The 22959-nt window shown below is 39.8% G+C and overlaps 1 protein-coding gene across 4 annotated transcripts in view; it reads left to right on the top strand.

The window, feature by feature from the left end:
* RIGI (RNA sensor RIG-I) overlaps positions 1 to 22959 on the top strand; it is a 56255-nt gene that overhangs the window by 10590 nt on the left and 22706 nt on the right. Inside the window, exons 1-6 of one of the 4 annotated variants that reach the window (XM_059411520.1) lie at positions 2358 to 2469; positions 14367 to 14501; positions 18159 to 18340; positions 19400 to 19547; positions 21022 to 21144; positions 22635 to 22736. In XM_059411520.1, coding sequence (XP_059267503.1) covers positions 14411 to 14501; positions 18159 to 18340; positions 19400 to 19547; positions 21022 to 21144; positions 22635 to 22736 — 646 coding nt within the window. In that variant the 5' untranslated portion in view covers positions 2358 to 2469; positions 14367 to 14410. Of the gene's footprint in view, positions 1 to 2357; positions 2470 to 9057; positions 9333 to 14366; positions 14502 to 18158; positions 18341 to 19399; positions 19548 to 21021; positions 21145 to 22634; positions 22737 to 22959 lie in introns of those variants that run through there. The other 3 variants (XM_059411517.1, XM_059411518.1, XM_059411519.1) reach the window with 3 other exon arrangements.

A 22959-nucleotide genomic window follows, 5' to 3' on the forward strand; every position in this document is an offset into this window, starting at 1 on the left:
TTCCCCTTCTCTCTGCCTGCCACTGTACCTACTTGTGATCTCTGTCTGTCAAATAAAATAAGAAAAAAAGAAATAGCATAATATGGTTTACATAACTCTGCCTACTCAGGTTCTAGCTCCTGTTACAGCTTTTCTCTCACCTCACTTGTGCTCTGGCCGTCCTAACCTGCTTCGGGTCTGTGGATGTGCTACCTGCTACTCCAGAGCCTTCATATGTGGATTTTTCTTCTGCTGGGAACTGAATTCCGTTCTAGCTAAAGGAGGCTTCTGGTAAAGTGTGCCCTCTTCCGTTATTTCCCCCCAATTACTTGCTCTCTTAATAACCCTGGACTCTTCTGTAGTAATTGATTACTAAGTGTTCTCTCATAAGTCTGCAAGTTCTTTGGCAACTGTATGTATGTGTACTGGTAAATCCCTTCTGTTATCTTTCACATAGGAAGTGTTTAAAGCACATACTGGATGGATGACCAGGTGGTAGGGCTTTTAAAATTTAAAAATTGGCTAAGACCTGCTTCTTTCAGAGGGCTTCCATGTCTGTCAACTTTTAGCCTAACACTATTTTCTTTTAACCTGTTCGTCTGAATTCAGTGTCCAGGAGGTATTTTATCTTACCTTGGGTTTTCAGTGTTTTTTGTGACTTCTGTGACTTTTTTGTTTAAAGGAAAAACAGCCGGGGCGCATGGGTGGTTCAGTGGGTTAAAGCTTCTGCCTTCGGCTCAGGTCATGATCCTGGGGTCCTGGGATCAAGCCCCGCATCAGGCTCTCTGCTAAGCGGGAAGCCTGCTTCCTCCCCTCTCTCTCTGCCTACTTGTGATTTCTGTCTGTCAAATAAATAAATAAAATTAAAAAAAAAAAAAGTTAAAAAAAAATAAAAAATAAAAAAAATAAAGGAAAAGCAGCCAACCATTTGCACTTGCACTTCATCAATCCTCAGATTCATGATGGGAAAAGTTGTTCTTTCTTTCACTTTCCATTCTCAGGAAGTTCTTTGGGAGCCAATCCCAAGGCCTCCCCCACCCATTTAATGTGTAATAATGATGGACTATGTGTACAAAGGGGCAATAGCTTATTCAGGGTAAGCTGATGGCCCATTCTTACTGGGAGTTCTTCCATCGTGGGGAATAACTGCAGTCCTCTGCCGATGCGTATGGACACCCTGAGCCAGTCAGCACATCCCTGGACTCAGAAAATTTTTCAGAAGGTTCTTCAGGATACCAGAAACCATGTATAACCTGGTTTGGGTTGTTGCCAGCCCTGGTGTTCCCACCATGAGGGGCAGGGGTGTGGGAAGTAAAGGAGAAGAGTCCCTCTTCACAAACCAGATTTCATCAGAATTCTGAGGATGGGTCTATTTCTAACATTAAGCTCATTAAGGCTACAACTGAAATATTAACTGATTAAATTTCTATAATGTGCTATCACTGAGATCAGAACTTAGTATCCCCATACTTGCAATGGATAAATTCCAAGATCTCCCAGTGAATGCCTGCAACTAGATAGTATCCAGCCCTGCATGTAGTATTTTCTGTATGTATGTAACTATGATAAAGTTCATAAATTATGCACAATAAGAGATTAACAATAAGAATTGGACAATTATAACAATATACTGTGGTAAAAGGTTCGTGAATGTGGTCTTTCAAAATAGCTTTGTACTGACCCTTGTGATGTGGGATGGTAAAATGCCTATGTAGTGAGGTGAATGACTTGGGCACTGTGATGCAGCATTTGGCTACCATTGATTGACCTCAAGATACTTAAAAAGGCTTCCAAATCATAGTTGACTGCAGATAACTGAAACACAAGAAGCAAAACTGCAGATAAGGGTGGGGGGGAGGGCACTACTATAAAGACCTGTCCGGGGATTGATACCTTTAGAAAAACCTGCATGGGAAGCTAAATAATGATGATCGAGTATGTAGCCTACTCTCAAATGGATCAGAGAAAAATACTACATACGTAGTTGAGGACAGTTATGAAGTAAACTGGCAAAATGTTAAAAAGCTGAGGGTACAAATACAAGAAGTCTATTTTTGTAGGTTTTCTGTAAGTTTGAAGTAATTCCAAAACAAGCTAATAAAATCGCCTGTATAGGCCTGCAGTTTTACCTGTGTGTCAATCAGAGTTTTCAGTCATGTATACCCAGCAAAAGGAAAAGTCACAAAGGCAAACAAGCAGTAAATACTAAAGCCGATTTGTGAGGAAGAGTCATTAGAGAGGTTTTCTGGTCCCACTTACAAGGCCTGGCCTGTTGAGATCTTAGTCTGAGAGATACATGACTGCTTTTGGTTCCATGCTCAGAAGCAAGCTTGTGGGGTATAAAATCGAAGGAGAGTTTTTTTTCTTAAATTTAGGCTGGAGGGAAGACAAGCTTTCTGGGAAGGAGACCTTGGAACAGGAAAAGTTAAAGGCAAGTGAGAGAGAGAAAGGATGCAACAGAGTTCCTGAACGGCAGAGCACAGGACACAGGTAAGTGAATTAGTAATGAGCGGAAGCAGAGGCGAGTCTTAGTCTAAAGTGGCAGAAGAGGATAATGTGCAAAGAAATGTTTGTGAGTAGAACGTTGAGATGAGGTGGTTCATATTGTCAAGGCTGGCTTTTCTCCATGAAGTAGGAAGCAGTGCCAACTTGTGAGAAAGGTGGGTCATAAATAAAGGGCTTGAGGAAAGGAATGAGAAAATGGCCACTGAGGGCCATGGAGAGAGGGTTAGCTAAGAATTGCCGATGAGTGCTGAGACTTGAGGCATGGGGTATTGTATGGGACAACCAAGATTTGTGATTTTGTCTGGTAGCATTCAGCGCTGTGGGAGCAGAAGCAGAAACTAATGTTGGAGATTCAGTGTGTGTGCAGTATTTATACAGTGAATGAGTGAATGGATGACTTCTGGTTGGGGTTCTGCTGAATGACTAGTGAAACAGCAGGGGCAAGGGAGTGAGAGAGATACTGGTGAGTACAGTTGAATTGATGCATTCTGGCACCTGGGCTGTGTGGGGAAGGAAGTGAAGCTCTGAAGTGACTGTTAGACTTTAAGAACAGGGAGATACCGAAGAATTTGTTTTCCAGTGAGTTTCAAGTAGATATAGTGGAGGTAGGTATAAGAAGACTGAAGAAATACTTTAGAAAGTGCCTAATTCTAGGCATGATTGGAAGTAACTAGAATGGGTAGAGGTTAAGGTGACTGGAAGGGATAGTGATCAGTGAGGCTGGAAGTACACATGGAAAATGCTGTGGGTGATGACAGCAGTTAAAGGGTAGAGAAGGAAAGGGGAGTTGTGTCATGGGTATTAATAGCTTGTCCTTTAAACAGGGCCCGTGTTTTGCTATAGCAGCTGGCACAAGTACAGAGAAGATGATAAAAATTTGGTAAATAATTATTCCCTCATTCTGAGTTTTTAGTCAATGCATGGCCCACTTAGGTATTAGAAAACAGTGCAGGGCGCCTGGGTGGCTCAGTGGGTTAAGCCACTGCCTTCGGCTCAGGTCATGATCTCAGGGTCCTGGGATCGAGTCCCGCATCGGGCTCTCTGCTCAGCAGGGAGCCTGCTTCCTCCTCTCTCTCTCTGCCTGCCTCTCTGCCTACTTGTGATGTCTCTCTGTCAAATAAATAAATAAAACCTTAAAATAAAAAACAGTGCAATATGACCATTTTAAAAAGTACAGTAAGATTGTTACAATGTCATGAAAATGAGGAAATTCTTACTTTACCTACAAGGGTATTGGGGAATGGTAAATCCATTGGATCTGTACGTGAGAAAAGCAATAGGCAAGGAAAGTGGAAGTCCAGTTAGGCCAAGGTCTGAGTCGAAAAATTTATCCCCATAGAAGCTGCAGCTGTGATGTTTGCCACAACATTAGATGATGTACTTACGTAGACACGAGGGAACAGAATTGGGTATCTAGTATTTGCCTGGAGTAGGCTGCTTCTCTGACCATCTGCACTTTAAATAGATAAACAGTTCTCTCCTAGGGAAAAGGATATCTCTTTGCTTTTCTGTCTGTAAAACTCGTTTATTCATCAAACACCAAGTACATGTGGTCCAAGTCTGTGCTAAATGTTAGAGGTATGATGATGAATAGGGTGGAACCAACAGGAATTTTAGACGTGGGAATGGAACAATTAGATTTGTTCCTAAACAATCAGCAGTAATGTAGAAGAAAGTTTGGAGAGGGAAAGCCCAAGTGCAAGACTGCTTAAAAGCTTTGTAGTAGCTCAAACCAGAAATCAAGAGCCTGTAGAAGAGATCCAGTGCAGAGGCAGGAGTCAGTATATTTCTGTGGCAGACTAGACACAATTTTGGGTACCATTTAGATGAGGATGGGCTGTGAGGAAGAGGGAAAAGTCTGGTATGATGAGATTTTTCTTTTCTTTTTTTTAAGATTTTATATATTTATTTGATAGAGACATCCCAAGTAGGCATAGAAGCAGGCACAGAGGGGGAAACAGGCTCCCTGCTGAGCAGAGAGCCCAGTGTGGGTCTCGATCCCAGGACCTTGAGATCGTGACCTGAGCTAAAGGCAGAGCCTTAACCCAATGAGCCACCCAGGTGCCCCTGATGAGATTCTTCTTCTCCCATATGAGAATTAGATGCCTGGTGATAATATTCAAGGTAGGAAATAGAGTAATAGAGATAGTTTAGGGAGAACAGTGAGTTCAGTTTGAGAGTCAGCTGCCTAGAGTTGCACTGTCCAATATAATGACTACTAAGCCCACTTGGATATTGATTACTTGAAATGTGGCTGGGAAAACTGAGGAACTGAATTTTAAATTTTGTTTAATGAGGCTTATGGCTGCCATATTGGCGAATACAGCATTTCCATCATCACAGAAAATTCTGTTGGACAGAAGGGAAGACACCCAGGCAGATGAAGATTTCCAATGGGTAGCTGGAAATAGAATGAATCTTGAAGGAGAGATTGGGCCTATGGAGGTTAGGGACTAGTGACTTAGAAGTTACTGAGAAACTAGAGAGTACTAGTGAGGTTATAGAAGTGGATGAGCTCTCCCAGAGAGTAGAACAAGAAGAGCAGGCATAAGAGAAGATTCTAGAGAATACAAGATTAAGGAGGCTGACAATAGAAGGACAGCTTTCAAAAGGGATCAAAAAGTGTTCCCTCTAGTTCCATATACTTTCTTGCCTCTTCAATTTTATGTTCTATTTACTGTATCAAATGCGTGCCCTGCGTGCAGTAGGACATAAACAGAATTTCCAAGAGGTTAATCTTCATTTTAAATTGTTGGGAGCATGTCACTGTCACCTTCATGTGGTCATTGAATCAGGGAATTCTGCTGTGGATGGAGCAGATTAGGCTACCTGCAAGAATATCTAAGGCCATTTTTTAGAATACAGAACTAGGAAGTATAATCTTCCTTATCCTATTTCCCCTACTCTATCAGTTACCCCCCTTCTCTATGCTTGCTTTCCTGCTTAGCTGTGATTTTCCAGATTGTTTAAATAACTCCCTTGCAATACCCTCCAACTCTCTTGCCCTTATTTATGTCTCTCCTTGTTCACTTAGTTTAGGGGTCAGCAACCTTTTCCTGTAAAGGCCAGATAGTAAATATTATGGGCCATATGTAGTCTCTGTTATATAGTCTTTTATTATTGTTGTTGTTTGCAACACTTTAAAAATGTTAAAACAGTTTTACACTTTGGCCTGTTTAAAAACATGTCATATGCCAGATTCCACAGCAATAGTTCACCCAGCAAGACCTCAGTCTGGATCAACTCAACTCTTCGGTTGTGCCTGCATGCATCCTGCTGAGTTTTTGTTTGTTTGTTTGTTTGTTTGTTTTAAGACTTTATTTATTTATTTGACAGATCACAAGTAGGCAGAGAGGCAGGCAGAGAGGAAGGGAAGCAGGCTCCCCACTGAGCAGAGAGGCCAACGCAGGACTCGATCACAGGACCCCAAGATCACAACCTGAGCTAAAGGCAGCGGCTTTAACCCACTGAGCCACCCAGGTGCCCCCATCCAGCTGAGTTTTTGAAGGAAATGAGTAACTGCAGATTGGTGTCACCATGAAAACACAATCCTCAGGTTCCAGTTCATATGATATGTTAGTGGACAAGTTTCTTTAGTGTTCTTGCTCATTGGTACAATGGATATTTTTCACACCTTTTTCTTCCTCAAACTTCCCACTTGGGTTTCCATAGTGGCTGGGTAGTTCTAGCCAGGGCCAGGTTTGGGCAAACATAAACCCTACTTGTTTACCAAAACAATGCAAATGGTGTAAATACTGTAGCAAGTGATGTAAATACTGGGAAAAGTGAAGAATTGTAAATTTTGCATTCAACCTACCATAGCACCCCTCTTCACTCCATTAATGAATGAAGTGCTCCTCCTCGAGGCCTTTAGTTCTCACACTTTTGCATGCACCAGTATCATTTGGAAGGTTTGTTAAAACAGATGGCTGAGGCCCAAACCCACAGTTTCTGATTCAGAACATCTGGCCAAGAATCTGCTTTTCTGAGTTTCCAGGTGGTCTAATGCTACTGGCCTATAAACCAGAGTTCTAGGACATACCCTCCACATCTGCTCAGGTTTTCACTTACACTCACTGTAGTGGGAATATTATATTCAAGTTACCCTCCCTTTTCCTTTGTCTCATTTTTTTAATGACTTTGCTACTTAGAACAGGATCTGTGGACCAGCAACATCAACATCACGAATGTCAGTTTGTAAGAAATGCAGTCTCAGGCCTACTAGGTCAGAATCTGTACTTTAAAGACCTGTGTGGAGGTTCATGTTTGGGAAGCACTGGCTGTGGGTAATTCTCATCAGCAAGCAAGCGAGCATATTCTTGATTTCCTCCTCCAAGCCTGCCCATCTTCCAGTGTCTCATGTTAGTGGATGGCACCCCCATTCATGCAACTGCTCAGCCTAAACACATGGGAATTTTTCTTGACTTCATTCTCACATGTCCTACATCCAATTCATCACCAAATTGTATGTGATTTAAGATTATATATCCTGCAACTTTACCACTTCCACTGCTTTGATCTTGATCCAAGATGCCATCATTTCTCAGTTGGGCTAGTGTTGGTATCAGCTTCTTACCTCGTTACTTGGCTCCCACCCTGTCCTCCGGCGGCTTGTTTTCTTCCAGTCAGCCACAGTGATCCTTTAAAAAGAGATCTTGGGGCGCCTGGGTGGCTCAGTGGGTTAATCCGCTGCCTTCGGCTCGGGTCATGATCTCAGGGTCCTGGGATCGAGTCCCACATCGGGCTCTCTGCTCAGCAGGGGGCCTGCTTCCCTTCCTCTCTCTGTGATCTCTTCCCTTCCTCTCTCCTACTGTGATCTCTCTCTGTCAAGTTAAAAAATAAAATCTTAAAAAAAAAAAAAAAAAAAAAAAAAAAAGAGAGAGAGATCTTACACTCCCTTTCAAATCCTGCCATGGTTTCCCATCATGTTTAAAATCAAAGCCAAAGTCCTTTTTGTGGTCGGTCAGGCTGTATGTGAAGTGCCTAAGCCTCCTTCCTCTCTTTCCCCCAGCCCACTTGACTCTAGTGACTCTGCTCACCTCCTCTTTCTGTGGCACACCTGGTTCACTTCAGTTTTTTGGTACTTTTTTTTTCTCCTTTGTGCTTTGCTTGTTTAGTAGAATGCTCTTCACCCAAAGGACATTCTCTCTCATTTCCTTTAGGTCTTCCCTGATTAGCTCACCTTCTATAAACAGCCCTCATTACTGTTTATTCCCTTATCCTGCTTTATCTCTCCTTCCTGAACTTACTGTTACTTACTTTCTTGCCTCTCTTCCACACTAGGATATAATAAGTTGTAAACCTGTCTTCTCCATTTTAGTCATGGTGCTGCCATTCTAGTTGCTCAAACCAGATGCCTGGAATGTATCCTTGATGCCTATTTTTTTTTCCCCCTTTTCCTTTCCACTGCTGTTCACTCACTTCTATCTATATCTGAAACATCTCATTTCTTACACTCTCCACCGCCACTGTGCTTATCTGTTCTCTCATCATCTCTTGAGTCACCTCTCATGCATCTACTTGTTCTGCAGAAGAGCCAGAGAGAAAGTCTTGGGAAAAAAAAAAAGTCATCATATTATGTTACTCCTTGCTTAAAATCCTGCAGTGTGTTCCTTTATCTATCTCCTTACAAGGCCCTGTTTACCATTTCAGCGCTGCATGCCATTTATCCCTTGTTCAAGAAGGGGTATCCCTTATTCACTTTTTCTCTTTGACTCACACATGCTTTCTGTCCCCCTGCAAGGAAGCCCCCTCTCCCTACTTTTTTGAATAGTTCATTCCTTCTCATTCCTAAAGACTCAGCTGAAGAGTTCATTCCTTCTCATTCCTAACTGACCCAGAGAGATATGCCCTTACCACTGTATTAAAAGTTTTTTCCGACTTCCATTATTTTGTCTTATGACTTCATTTGCTTTCTTTGTATCATTTCATATTTACTTGAAAGACATTTTTAAGAAAATTAAGTGGTAAGTCAGACTAGGAGAAGGTATTTAGAATACATGTATTTGACAATGGGCTCATATCCAGCATAAATAAGTTGTAAATCTGTTGTACAAAGAAAACTCTATCATGCAAAAGATGGGAACAAATGCCTCACAAAAGAAGATAGATGAATGGCCAATAAATAGATGCAAATGTGCTCACATTAACAGAAGTTAAAGTTAAAACCACAGTGAAACACTATTCCACACTGACCAAAATGGCAAATTGACCAATGTGTATCTACTGGAGCTCTTATTTTTACCGGTGGGAATACAAAGTAGTACATGTACGTTGCAAAACAGGTGGCAGGTTTCTGTGAAGTTAAACATGCACTTACCATATGACCTACATGACCTGGAGGAAGCAATTACACCCAGACACATTTTTCAGAGCTCATGGAACAATACACCTAAAATCTGTGCATTTTATTGAGTCTAACCTTTCCTGATATAAAAGCAAAATGAAAAAAGTAGTCCCTCTGGGTGAGCAAGTACGCACGGGTCGGCAAACCAGGCCGCTAGAGAACACGAAAGCTTGGAAAAATGCATTTGGGGAGGCGGGGACCTGCAGCCGTCCAGCATTTGTGACTCGCCCCGGCCGGCAGACTGCTAGTTGCAGTTTCGATTTCCCGTCTGCGGCTGAGGTTTCCCAGCGTCTCCGCCTTTCAGCACTGGGTCTGCTTCTCAGAAGCTCCGTGCTAGCCGGCGGCCGCCAGGCCTTTGAAGGCAGTGCGGCCCTGGTGAGGGAGCCACCCGCCGGCATGTCGGCCGAGGATCGGCGGAATCTGCACGCCTTCCGGGATTATGTCGTGAAGACTCTGGACCCTACCTATATCCTAAGCCACATGGCCCCCTGGTTTAAGGACGGTGAGTGGTCCCCAGGGACACCTGCTCCTTGGAGCAAGGGAACAACGCAGGACTTGTTTTTCCCTTTTAATTCACGTCAGGTAGCCCGTTAGGAACGTCGGTGTTGAGGCAAGATCCTAACGGCATTTTTAGACTGGAGATTGCCAGGAGAACTTGAGGAGCCTTTGGAGGTCCAGATGGAGAAACAGTCCCAGAGAAGTGAAATGACTTGTGTAGGATTGGGCATCTATTTAGATTGAAAGCTGGGGAAACAAACCGTTGTCCCTTTCATTTAGTTTCTCTAATGATTATGTCCAGGATGTCTTCAGCTTTCTACCGACAGAGATTCAGGAGTGAGATAGAAGCCCTTCTTTCACATACTTTGCAGCCCAAGATTTACTAGTGAGGACAGATGTACATAAATGACTATTAAAATGCTCTCAGAGCTCCAAGGTAATTGACAGTTACTCTTGCCAGGTCTGAATTGCACTTAGGAGTAGCTGGAAGCTTGAGAGGGGCAAGGCTGTGTGGACTGAATGGCTGCAGGCTTCACTTCTGGTGTGTTTGTCTAGCTTTTGAGACACCTGGTGATGGATGAATGCTGCTTTAAATCTGAATCCAGGAGCACTATGCTGGAGAAGAGCAGAGGCTTTGAGCAAAGAGGAAAAAGGAGGTAGTACCTAGAGGGAGTTGAAATGAAAGAGGGGATCTGGCAACTCCTTTTCAGGCTCCAAGTGCCTAAAAATCTTTCCCAGTGTGAGGCAGTTTTGGGAAATTGAGTGAAAGCAGAAAGGTAATTTGAATGCTAATTGCTCTGCAAAGTCACAGGTTGTGGAGTGAGGAGTGAAGGAATACCACCAACAGAAGTGGGCTTCCGCTTTGTTTGTGCTCAGAGAGAGGTAACAAGGTAACATCCTGATGACCACAGAGTAGCTTGGGCCCCTGAAGAGAGTAAGCCCCTTCAGGACATCTCTTTTAGAAATCTTGCCATAAATGAAAGGCTAACAAACTGGTGTGAATCCCATTCTTTCTTGCACTCATGTGTGATTCAAGCAACTCAAATGTTTTAGACATTGTGTTTGCTTTGGAGAGAATTGACTTGTATTACTACACATATTATCTAATAAGAAGTGTAACAGAAGTGAGAAATCCATGGTGAGTGTGATAGAAATGGCCCCTAATAGAGATCAGAATGCATATGTGAAGGCAGGTTACTAAATAAACCATAGATGACAAAACGTGGTAAGTGCTCTGCTGGAAAACTATAGTTTTAATATATAGCATAATTTTTAATATATAGTTTTAATTGGTAGTTATAAAGCAATCACAATAAAAATACCAAAATGTAAGTAGAGACAGCAAACTGAAGAACACTGTGTGATACTGTTTTATTTTTGAATGTTAAAGACACCATAGAGTTTATTTCCAGCTCCTTCCCAGAGGAAGTTGTTATCATTTATCTGGCTTATATCTTTCTTCCCATCTTTTTCTGTTAGATTGATAAAGTTTCTCTGTCCCCCTTTTTCTTTTTCTTTTGTTTTTGGATGCTTTGGAATCTCAGGATTCTATTAGTTAACCTTAATTGTGACAAGTATATTCTAGCAGTCAGTATTCAGTCAGAGAGCTGAGACATGAGAATTATGGCTGGATATAAATATTTTGATTCATTTTTTTGCTTTTATAAGTGGAAGCTTATCCACACTCTCCTTATGCCCATACACATTCCCCCATGCACACGCAAGTACACCAATATGTTTAAATTACACCAGCAATATCCAGTATGTCTTTTACCATAATTGTCTCCATGTGTTGGGTATTGTGCTCTAGTTGAATCTTGGGAAAGGAGAATTGAAGCCATGTGTCTTCTGGAGAGCTTGTGTGGCGACTAGGGTACTGCGGGGCTTTGCTTGTTCATAGGTTATCCAGGATGTTTCAAGGTAGACCAGGTTGTGGGCTCCAAATTTTTTGCAGTATCTCTTTGGATTCAAAAACTTACCCTTATCCTAGAGGGATCCTGGGTAGTAGTCTGGGAGGGAGTAGTATTCTGAGTATTTATCCATTTCTTTAGTAACATTCTCTGGATAAATGTATGAGCCAGGCACTTTGTTGATGATTAGAATACAAAGATGAAGGCAAAAATGAATATAACATGTAAATGATCACAGTCAATGGGAAAAGACATTCAGTTACTATATAACTGTATATATAGAGTATATATACTGTATATATATATACTGTATTTATAGAGTATATAGAGTATATAGAAAGTATACACACACACACACATATACAGGGTACTATATACTGTGTGTGTGTGTGTGTGTGTGTGTGTGTGTGTGTGTGTTTATAAAACTATATAGAGCATTGTCAGTGCTCTAGTCAGAAGCATGTAAAGAGACCAAGAAAGCACGGAAAAGAGATGAAGAAATTCTACCTTGGGAAGCTGAGGATGGCATCACAGAGTGGCCAGCATGGCAAGGGAGTGGGAAATACTAACAGCCCCAAATAGAATTTTTCCTGCATTGGTTAATGCTTTTGAGGAAAGTAGCACTACTTAGGAGCAGTTATTGGGCCAGGTAGCACCAGGACAGGTCTGACCATGTGCAGAGAAAAGCTAAACTGCCCCAATACAGCAAGACAGTTCAACTGGGAAGGGTTCAGCTGTGACTGGGATATGTCTGAACCTTTATGTGGAGTGTCAGTAATGGCTGGTAGCATGTGTAAGGAAAGAACAAACAGCAGGGAGACCTGGGATTAAGAATCCAGATCTGAGGATGGGGTTTAGGAACAGAATTAACTCTCTCAAAGGAAAAAGAGTTGTGTGCCCAGAAGAGTTGGGATAGGTGACAAGATAGGTTGCTATTATGGGTTGAATTGCGTCCTCCCCAAAAAAGATAAATTGAAGTCCTAAGCCCCAGGACCTCAGAATGTGACCTTATTTGGAAATAGGATCTTTATATGGAGGTAATTAGTTAAGAGTAGGGTGGGATCCTAATCAATGCGATTGGTGTGTTTAAGAGAAGATAGCCATGCAAAGACACAAGGGAAGGTCATGTGGAAACAGAAGCAGAGGTTGTAGTGATGCAGCCACAAGACACACAAACAGGAGAAAATAATGTGAAGAAAGAGGCAAAGATTTGATGTGGCCACAAATCAAGGCATGCCAATAGCCACTGGAAGCAGGAAGGGTTGTATTGTCCCACAGAGCCTTCAAAGCAAGTGTAGCACACCAACATCTTGATTTCAGACTTCTGGTCTCTAGAACTGTGAGAGAATAAGTTCCTGTCATTTTAAGGCCACCATTTAGTGCTAATTTGTTACTTCAGGCACGGAAAACCAATATAGATAGCTAAAAAAAAATAAAAATAAAAAGAAGTGTTGGCCAGGATGTTTGGAAATTGGAATTCTCGTTAATTGTTGGGGGGAATGTAAAAATGGTGCAGCTCCCCTGGACAGCAGTTTGATAATTCCTGACAGTATTAAATGGAGTTACCAAATGACCTAGCAATCTCACAGTTAGGCACAAATTCAAGAGAAGTGAATACATATGTTCACAAAAACACTTGTACATGGCTATTCATAGCATTGCTATTCATAATAGCCAAAATGTGGAAACCATCTAAATGCTCATTAACTGGTCAATGGGTAGACAACCTGCAGTGCATCCATATAATGGAATGTTACTAGCTACAACTGTGGATGAACCTTGAAAACATTATGCTAAGTGGAAGAACCCAGTTACAAAAACCACGTATTGTATAATTTTACTTGTATGAAAGGTCCAAAGCAGGCAAATCTGTAGAGGCCCAAGTGGATTAATGGTTGCCTGGGTTTAAGGGAAAGGGAGATGGAAGTGACTACTAAGGGCTACAAGATTTCTTTCTACAGTAATGACAGTGTACTAAAATTAGATAGTGGTGATGGAGCCACAACTCTAAAAACTATTGGATTTTACACATTAAAATGTTATTGTTCCCAAGACAGAGACCTTGGCAGAGAAGCACACTGTCCCTTCCTTTTTTCATCCATTCAGTATACCTTTGTTGAGTGTTATGTACTAGAAGGTCCTCTTCTAATTTCTGATGATACAGCGATTAACCAGACAACTGGCTTATTCCTTGGAATTTACACTCCACTGACAATAAGGGGGGAAAAAAGGAACACTGTCAAATGTCAGGTCATGTGTAGGCAACCACTGCCCCAGATATGGAGATAGACACACGCAAAGCCATGTGACCATCAGCAGCTGGGTGGATAGTTTTATGCTCCTTGACCTTACGTTTCTTTTAACTACTCTTGCTTTTTCTTTTCTCCCATATTTCATACTAAGCAAAAACCTAGAAAGAGGACCGCGAAAGTATCTTTTTATTTCTAACTCTTCATTTTGAGTATGGTGTAATTAAAGATGCCGTGGAGGTAGTCCTGTCCTCACAATCTTGTAGGCCTGCAATTAATTTAGACTTTTGAACAAGGGAGTATCAAAATGTTGGAGGAAGGGGCACCTGGGTCGCTCAGTGGGTTAAAGCTTCTGCCTTGGGCTTAGGTGGTCCCAGGATCCTGGGATGGTGGTCCTGAGGTCCTGGGATCGAGCCCGGAGTTGGGCTGTCTGCTCGGCAGGGAGCCTGCTTCCTCCTGTCTCTGCCTACTTGTGATCTCTGTCTGTCAAATAAATAAAGTCTTTTTAAAAAGGTGTTGGAGGAAGCCATTGTTCTTTTACCTAATAGTGTTAATAGTGACTTGTTATGGGGGTACTTTTTCATACACCATTAAGAAGCTCCCTTTTTAAAGGATTGCCCTGAAATATGTTCCCAGACTTCCATACCAAACTAAGAGAAGTTTCTAGAGAGGATGGGGGATGGGAGGGAAGGATGGTTGGTGAAGAATAGGCATGATCTGTCTGAACAGAGAATTTGCTAGCTTCTTGCAGTTCCTATCCCACAATGGAATATGTTACAATTGCTGTCCCTGTTTGAGAAAGTCTGACAGCCCTTTTCAGGTTTGTCTTCCATTGATTAGTTGTGCAGTTTGATGAGCTCCTCTTGCTTCTGTTTGTAGATGAGGTGCAGCATATTCAGGCTGAGAAAAACAATAAGGGCACGATGGAGGCTGCCTCACTTTTTCTTAAGTTTCTATTGGAGCGCCAGGAAGAAGGCTGGTTCCGTGGCTTTTTGGACGCCCTTGGGCATGCAGGTTAGTTCATTCTTCTTACTCATGAATCAGAGGATATTACTTAACTGTTTCAGAATGCTGTAAAAGTGAAATGCTATTAATTTTGAGCTATCCTCATGTGTCTCATGTCTCTTAATCTGAGGCAATTTAAGATTACTCTTAGTCACATAATATGATTGTCTACCTGAAATATCCAAAGGAATCTGCAGAGAGATTATTGGAAGTACTTAACAAGTATATCAGGTATAAGATCAGTATACAAAAATTGGTTGCATTTCTGCACCATACACAAAAATAAACTCAAAATGGATTAAAAACTTAAATGTAAGAACAGAAACCATAACATTCCTAGAAGAAATAAGCAGTAATATCTTTGACATCATAGAAACATTTTTCTAGATTTATCTCCTTCAATAAGGGAAATAAAAGCAAAATTAAACTATTAGAACTACACCAAATAAAAAGCTCTTGCACAGCAAAGGAAACCATCAACAAAACAAGACACCTACTGAGTAGGAGAAGGTATTTGCAAATGACATATCCAATAAAGGGTTAATATCCAAAATATATAAAGAACTTCTACAACTCAATACCAAAACATCAAATGATCTGATTAAAAAATGGGCAGAAGACATGAATAGACATTTTTCCAAAGAAGGCATACAGATGGCCAACAGACACATGGAAAGATGCTCAACATCACAAATCATCAAGGAATACAAACAAGAGCCACAATGAGATATTAAGATAGCACAATGATATATCACCTCACACCTGTCAGAATGGCCAACACAAGAACTAGTAAGTGTTGGAGAGGATGTGGAGAAAAAGGACCCTCATGCACTGTTTGTGGGAGTGCAAACTGCTACAGCCACTGTGGAAAACAGTATGGAGGTTCCCCAAACATTAAAAATAGAATTACCATATGATCCAGTAGTTCCACTATTGGATATTTACCCAAAGAGAATGAAAATACTAATTCAAAGGGATGCAGGTGCCTCTATGTTTATCGCAATACTATTTACAGTAGTCAAGATATGGAAGTAACCCAAATGTCCATCCATAGAAGAATGGATAAAGATGTGGTGTATATACATACATACATATATATATATATATATATATATATATATATATACACACACACACAATGGAATATTACTACTCAGCCATAAAAGTGAATGAAATCTTGCCATTTGTACTAACATGGATTGATCTAGAGAGTATAATGCTAAGTGAAATAAGTTAGAGAAAGATAAACTTATATGGGGAATTTAAGAAACAAAATGAACAAAATAAAAAAGACACAAATGAAAAACAGACTCCTAGATATAGGGACCATATTGGTGACTGCCAGAAGGGAAGTAGGTAGAAAGATGTGTGCAACAGGTGAAGGGGTGCACTTTTGTGATGAGCACTGAGTAATATATAGAATTGTTCAATCATGTTGCACACCTGAAACTAATATAACACTGTATGTTAATTATACTGTAATAAAAATAAATAAAGCACAAAAATTAGTTGTATTTCTAGCCACTGGAAGCAAATAGAAAATGTAGTCCAAAATGAATACCACTTAGAATAGTCACAGAAGTTGTAATACAGTTAGGAAATACCTCGCAAAAGATGTGTAAAGTTCAAATGGAGCAAATGATAAGTTGTTATTGAAAGATATTAAAGAAGTCCTATCTAAGTGGAGATATAGACCCATACACATGGAGAGAAAGACGTGATACCATAAAAATATCTGCTCTTCCAACATTGATTTCTATATTCAATACAATTTTAATAAAAATCCTACATGTTTTTTCATGTGCTTGACAAATTTCGAAATGATTCTAAAAGGTAAAGGGAAGAATTATGATCCAAGAATAGTCAGGATATTTCCTAAAGAAGAAGAATTAAGTAGGCTGGGGTTTCCACTTATAAATAGCAAAACTTATGCTAGGCATTGAAACAGCATAATGTTGGTCTTGGCATCAACCAACTGACCAATGATACAGAATAAAGAGCCTTCAATTAAACTCATATATTTATGAAAACTTGATATATTTGAGATCACCGGGAAAGGAGGATCATTAGGAATGGAGGAGTTTTGGATGCCTGGGTGGCTCAGTTGGTTGAGTCCAGGTCATGATCCTGGAGTCGCAGGATCGAGTCCTGCATCAGGCCCCCTGCTCAGCAAGGAGTCTACTTCTCCCTCTGACTCTCTACTTCTCCCGTACTCTCTCTCTCTCAAATAAATAAAATCTTAAAAAAAAAAAAAAAAGAGGAATGGAGGGGTTTTAATAAATTGCAGTGGGCCATTATAAACAGGATAATGTTAAAACCCAAATAAATCCTAAATTACATATCCATGTAAAATAAATTTGTATTCCTTAGCTCATTCCATTCACACGTAGCCACTAAATGAATTCACAAGAATTAAAGACTTAATTCTAAAAGCCAGAATTTAGCAATTTTAAAAAAGAATATAGAATAATATTTTATGACCTTGGGGTGTGGCAGGATTTGTGAAACAAACATTAAAGCATTATCCATAAAAGACAAACTGATGTATTTGTTGACATTAAAATTAAAAACATCTCTTTGTCAAACATGAAAGAAAATGAAAAAACAAGGCACAAACTGGAAGAGGGTATTTGCAAAATATATAATCACCAAAAAGATTAATATCTAGAATATATTAAAAAGGCTTTAAAATCAGTTAGAAAAAGAAAGAAAACATCTACAGGGCAAAAGTGTGAACTTACATAATAAAGAATAGGAAATAAGAAAGGTTGATAAACATATGAAAAGATTGTCAGCCCAAATAGCAATTAGGGAATTGTGAATTAGGAATTCAATGAGGTAGCATTTTATTAACTACTAGACAGCAAAACTTAGGAAGTCCAACAATGCTAAGGCTTGAAGAGGTTATTTAATCATGGGAAATCTTAAGTGTCATTATACAGAGTGTAAATTAATACAGTTGCTTTGAAAAACAATGTGTCTGGGCACCTGGGTGGCTCAGTGGGTTAAGGCCTCTGCCTTCAGCTCAGGTCATTAACCCCACCGTCCTGGGATCGAGCCCCGCATCTGGCTCTCTGCTCAGCAGAGAGCCTGCTTCCCTTCCTCTCTCTCTGCCTGCCTCTCTGCCTACTTGTGATCTCTGTCTGTCAAATAAATAAATAAAATCTTAAAACAACAACAACAACAACAAAAAAACCAACGTGTCATCATCTTACATAGTTCAACTGAACTCTTGTATTCCCCTGTCCAACAGTTTCACTCTAAGTACGTGCCCTAGAAAAACTAGAAAAACACATATATTGCAGCATACTGATTAAAGAATATTCATAGAATAATTGTAATAAAGGAAGCAAGCAAGCAACCAAATAAAACTGGAAGCAATCCAGTGTCCTTCAAGAAGAAAATGGATAATAAAATTCTATAATAGTCACGTTATCCTTGTTACTTTTTCTTAAGAGATGATAAACATTGTTAGAGGACCTAAAATGTTGGGTGCTTATAATAAATGTTGAGTTTTCTTTTTTGAAAGATCATTAATTATTGAGGTGCTATCAGATATTTTTTGACTTCTCTTACTATACATTCAAACATAATTACTATGATGACAATCGTAAAATATCTTTTAGTTGGTTTCATAAAAGCCCCTATTTTCTTCTTTCTTTCCAGGTTATTCTGGACTTTATGAAGCCATTGAAACTTGGGATTTCCAAAAAATTGAAAGTCTAGAGGAGTACAGATCACTTCTAAAGCGTTTACAACCAGAATTTAAAACCACAGTTAATCCAAAAGATATCCTTCCTGAAATATCCCAATGTTTAATTAGTCAGGAGTGCGAAGAAATTATACAGGTAATTTAATTAATGTATTTAACACAATTAATTATAATTAATTTAATATAAAATAATAAATTGGGGGGGAGGTAATTTGAACATGGGAAATGTCTTCTGTTTTCTCTACTGATTTAGACCCGAGAAGGATCATTGAAATCCACAGAAGTCCTCAAATCTAAGGCATAATTACCTGGAATAGTATTTTTAGTTGTGAATTGAGTAATTTTTAATATCATGAGTTTTTTTCAGGTTTGGCCTATTTTCAATTAAAATTATTATTACTTTTGTGAATAATGTTTTATACAAATTTAAGCAAAGTTGAACAAGTTAGCGAATAAAAAAGGACAAACGCTGTAGACTCTCATGGTTGAGCATTCAGGCTCTGCACACAAATTTTGTTAGAATCCTAGTTCATCCATTTTCTGGTAGTATGATCTTAGGCAAGTTAGTTTCTTTAACCTATTTCTTCATGTAAAATGGAAATAATAGTACCTTATTAACATGATATTTTTAGAAGGATTAAATGAGATAATGTATGTAAGGTTCTTACATATGCCTGACACATAATAATAAGTGCTTGATTAATTCTAGTTTTTATGATGAGTAATAAAAATCATGTAGGTCCCATTACCCTGAAAAAAAAAATTGTTAGTATTTTGTTATATTCTCCCAAATATCTCTCTGTACCAATACACCCATAGTCTGAATGGTTGTCAAATGGTTTGTTTCCTAGTATTGCTGATGATGATAGAGATAGATAAACGGTCTCAGAGGACTGGGAGTACCTGGCTTGACCTAGCATTGCCACGTGGAAAGACAAAGACAAGGGAAAGGGTGTCTTAAAAGACACTGTGTTGGATGGGGCAAAAAATGGTCATGAATAAGACCTATTGAACCACAGTATCACAGTCTACAATTAATTTAAATCAGATAGTGCTTGAATTGCTATTTCTTCTATAAAAACTCACAAAAGGAAAACTTTTTTTTAAAACTGTGTAATGTGAATCACCATACAGTACATCTCTAGTGTTTTGAAAACTTTTAAAATGATTGATCAGCTCCAGTTGTCTTGCTTAGGTGTGTTCCAACAAGGGGCTGATGGCAGGTGCAGAGAAAATGGTTGAATGCCTTCTCAGATCAGACAAGGAAAACTGGCCCAAAACTTTGAAACTTGCTTTGGAGATGGAAGAGAGCAAGTTCAGTGAACTGTGGATTGTTGACAAAGGTGGGTAGGATATCCCAGCGAAGGGCCCTGAAGGTTTGGGAAGGTCTGAAAACATGCTCTGCCTTTCTCATAGTTCTACTAGGGCCTCTTTCATTCCTGCCTGTCCATCACTCAGTGTCAGAGGCATTTTGTCCTTCAGACACCCATGGCTACATGGTGACTCCATTCTCCAGTCTCTAGTGAGAGAGCAGCATGAAATTGAGTTTTCGGAAGCAAGTGCTTACTTGCCTACAGAAGTAATATGGTTGTGTGTAACCCCTAAAATGGACCAGGGCAAACTACTCTCATCCAGAATTAGTCCATCTGGCCCAAAGGATTTGGGGAAGGCAGAATCTGAGCTCACTCATCAGAGAAATAGCTTTAAAATTCTTTTTTTTTTTTTTTTAAGATTTTATTTATTTGTCAGAGAGAGAGAGCATGCGTGAGAGAGCGAGCGAGCACAGCAGGCAGAGGCTGTAGGAGAAGCAGCCTCCCTGTGGAGCAAGGAGCCTGATGGGGGAATGGGATCATGACCTGAGCTGAAGGCAGCAGTTTAACCAACTGAACCACCCAGGCGTCCCTACCTTTAAAATTCTTGAGTGGAAGGTTCAAACTCCAGAACTTGCCCCCTGTTCAGACTAGAATTGTAATAGAGACAGCCTACTCCTCTTGCCTGCGCCATTGGGAACTAAGCCAGAACAGGACTGAAAAAGGAATGTATTGTGATTAGATATCTGTGCTGTCATGTGTTTTCCTGTAGCTAATCTGCTCAGAGCATTGTTTTAAAATCCTTAGTTTGGTAAAGCAACTGTTTGGTCTTCACTTGTCCTAGGCTGCTTTAGATCACAAGTTGTTCTAGAAAATGTCTATATAAATACCCATCTGATTTCTTGGATTAGGTCAGGAATGGAAGCCATAAATGTCTGCAAAGTGGTGTTTCTCTTGTTTACTTTATGTGAGAATCACCTGGGGATTTTGTTAAAATGCAGATTCTGATTTAGTAGGGATGCAAGAGCCTGCATTTCTAACAAGCTCTGGAAGTTGCTGGCCCATGTTCCACAGTTTGAATAATTAAGTCCTAAATGATATTGGAGTTCAGACTCCAGATTGAGGCATCACACTCAAAAAGATTCTTCTCCAGACACCTGGGTGGCTCAGTCGTTGAGCATCTGCCTTCAATTCAGGTCATGATCCAAGGTTCTGGGATTGAGCCCCAGATTGGGCTCCCTGCTTGGTGGGAAGCCTGCTTCTCCCTCCCCGACTCCTCCCACTTGTGTTCTTTCTCTCGCTGTGTCTTTATCTGTGAAATAAATAAGTAAAATCTTTCTTAAAAAAGGTTTTTTTTTTTTTCATTGTTTTAGAAGGTGAAGGGCGTGGTTGTGAGAAATTTTAATGGAATTTGAGAGTTTTAGGATTATGACCTCTTTGTAGGTCTTGTGCTCTCAAAACAATCAGATTAGATCAAAATTCTAAGGTGTCTTTTGGTCTCATACAGATGCAAAAAATGTTGAACCAAAAGTTCTTGAGGATGATGAAATGGAAACTTCTGACATACAGATTTTCTATAAGGAAGAATCAGAATGCCAGAATCTTAGTCAGAGCTCATCTCCACCCTCAGGTACCCAGCACTGTTCTTTCCATAATGATTTTCCTCAGATATTTTGTGTGGGAACATGGCTTGCAGTATGAAAAGTCATAGTGCTATGAAAGGTTTTAAAGGAAAAGTAAGAAAAGATCATTTATTTTTCTTTAAAGAAAATACAATTTATATTAAAATAGATACTTTTTCTATAATTAAAAATACTGTTTTCTCACTTCTAAAGCTATTGTCAGCCTCTTTTATTTTCTTTTGTCACTAAGACATATGTACATGTCTATATTGAAAATGCAAATAGGGTCCTCCTGGAAACTTCAGTGTCTATGCAATTCAAAGTCAGCCCTGCTCTCTAAAGAAACACTAATGTTTGTGAGTCACTTGTTCACTTTCCTTTTATTACCCCAGGACTGGCCTGTAAGCCGATGAAGTTTGTGCACTAAACAAATGTGCCCAGCTGAGTTTGAGTGGGGACTGAGATCCAGCCTGTGCTCTTTGCCAAATAGGGCACAGAGGGGCTGTACCATCCCAGAGGCTCTCCTTTTTCTAATTTCACACAAAGACACTGTATAACTTAGTTATAAGGTCCACCTTCTGTTTCTAGAAGCATGTTATCGTGAGGGAATCGGAAAGTTGCATAACTAAGAGCCACAATAAAGTTTTTTTTTTTACAAAAGGACCTCAGGGAAGACATTCTGACTAATACTGAGTAGTGTGAGAAGAAAAGTGTGATTTGGTGATAACACCTTAAGAAGATCTACAGATTACTTCTGCAACCAAATGATACAAGTTGTTGTGTTTTTTTTGTTTTTTTTTTTTGTCATTTCAGAGTAAAATCACTGAATGTAAATTGCTTTAAATTTTTCTGACATGTAAGGGACCTTAGTGAAATCACTTACCCTTTTAGAAATGTTCCTTTTCTTTAAAATTGGTTGGGGTCAATAGATGATTTCTAAAGTCTTTTCTAGCAGTAACATTCTATATGCTTATCTGTTAGTGAAAAAAAGCCTCTGGTTATTTTTTTAAACTCCTGGTCATTTTGAGAGAAGATACCCTGCGAGAGCCTGCAAAATTGGAAAGCATGGTTGCTGTCCACTATTTCCATGGCTCTGGGAATTCAGTGTTGATAGTTTGTTGCTTTTCATAGATCTAGGAGGGATTTGTTGTTTGGTTCCATATACCATTTCCTTTTAACCAGTGGCCGCCTGTCTTGCCATGAATTAGGCCATTTTTGCTTTAGTTTCTCCTTACTAGACTTCCAAGACTATTTAATAAAGAAATCTTTGTGGCTTTTTAAAAGAATTCTTGCCATTGGTACTTAATCACTGAGGGAGAAGTTTGTACTTAAATCAGTGCAGTCTGGAAAGGTTAACAAGAGACAAGGATTCTAAAGTTTCTTAAACGACGCCCTTTTTGCTAAAGTCTGGATTCCTGTCTATTTGATGATAGATAGCTCTTTCCTTGATTTCTCAGAGCTGCAACTATTTTGTAATTTTGTCCCTTTTGTATTATAGCAGCCTCTCCTACCTGCACGCCTCTGAAGCCAAGAAATTACCAACTAGAGCTCACTTTGCCTGCTAAGGAAGGAAAAAACACATTAATATGTGCTCCTACTGGTAAGCTGATTGCTACTACTTATGTGGGTTTTTTCTGTGTTTGCTTCCCCACCCCCCTTTTTTTCTTTATTTGAATACTGGGACAAAACGGGCAAGTTTCCATTTTTTCCTTGTTCCATATATCTTTTGAGAAAGCTTTCCCACTAACATAGTCTCCAGGTTTTTTAAGGAACCTGAGGAGGGAAAGAAAAATGCCCTCTTTTAGCTTACTCAATGCTTTGAC

The sequence above is a fragment of the Mustela nigripes genome, chromosome 9 (assembly GCF_022355385.1).
Source record: "Mustela nigripes isolate SB6536 chromosome 9, MUSNIG.SB6536, whole genome shotgun sequence".
NCBI classification, from domain to species: Eukaryota; Metazoa; Chordata; class Mammalia; order Carnivora; family Mustelidae; genus Mustela; species Mustela nigripes.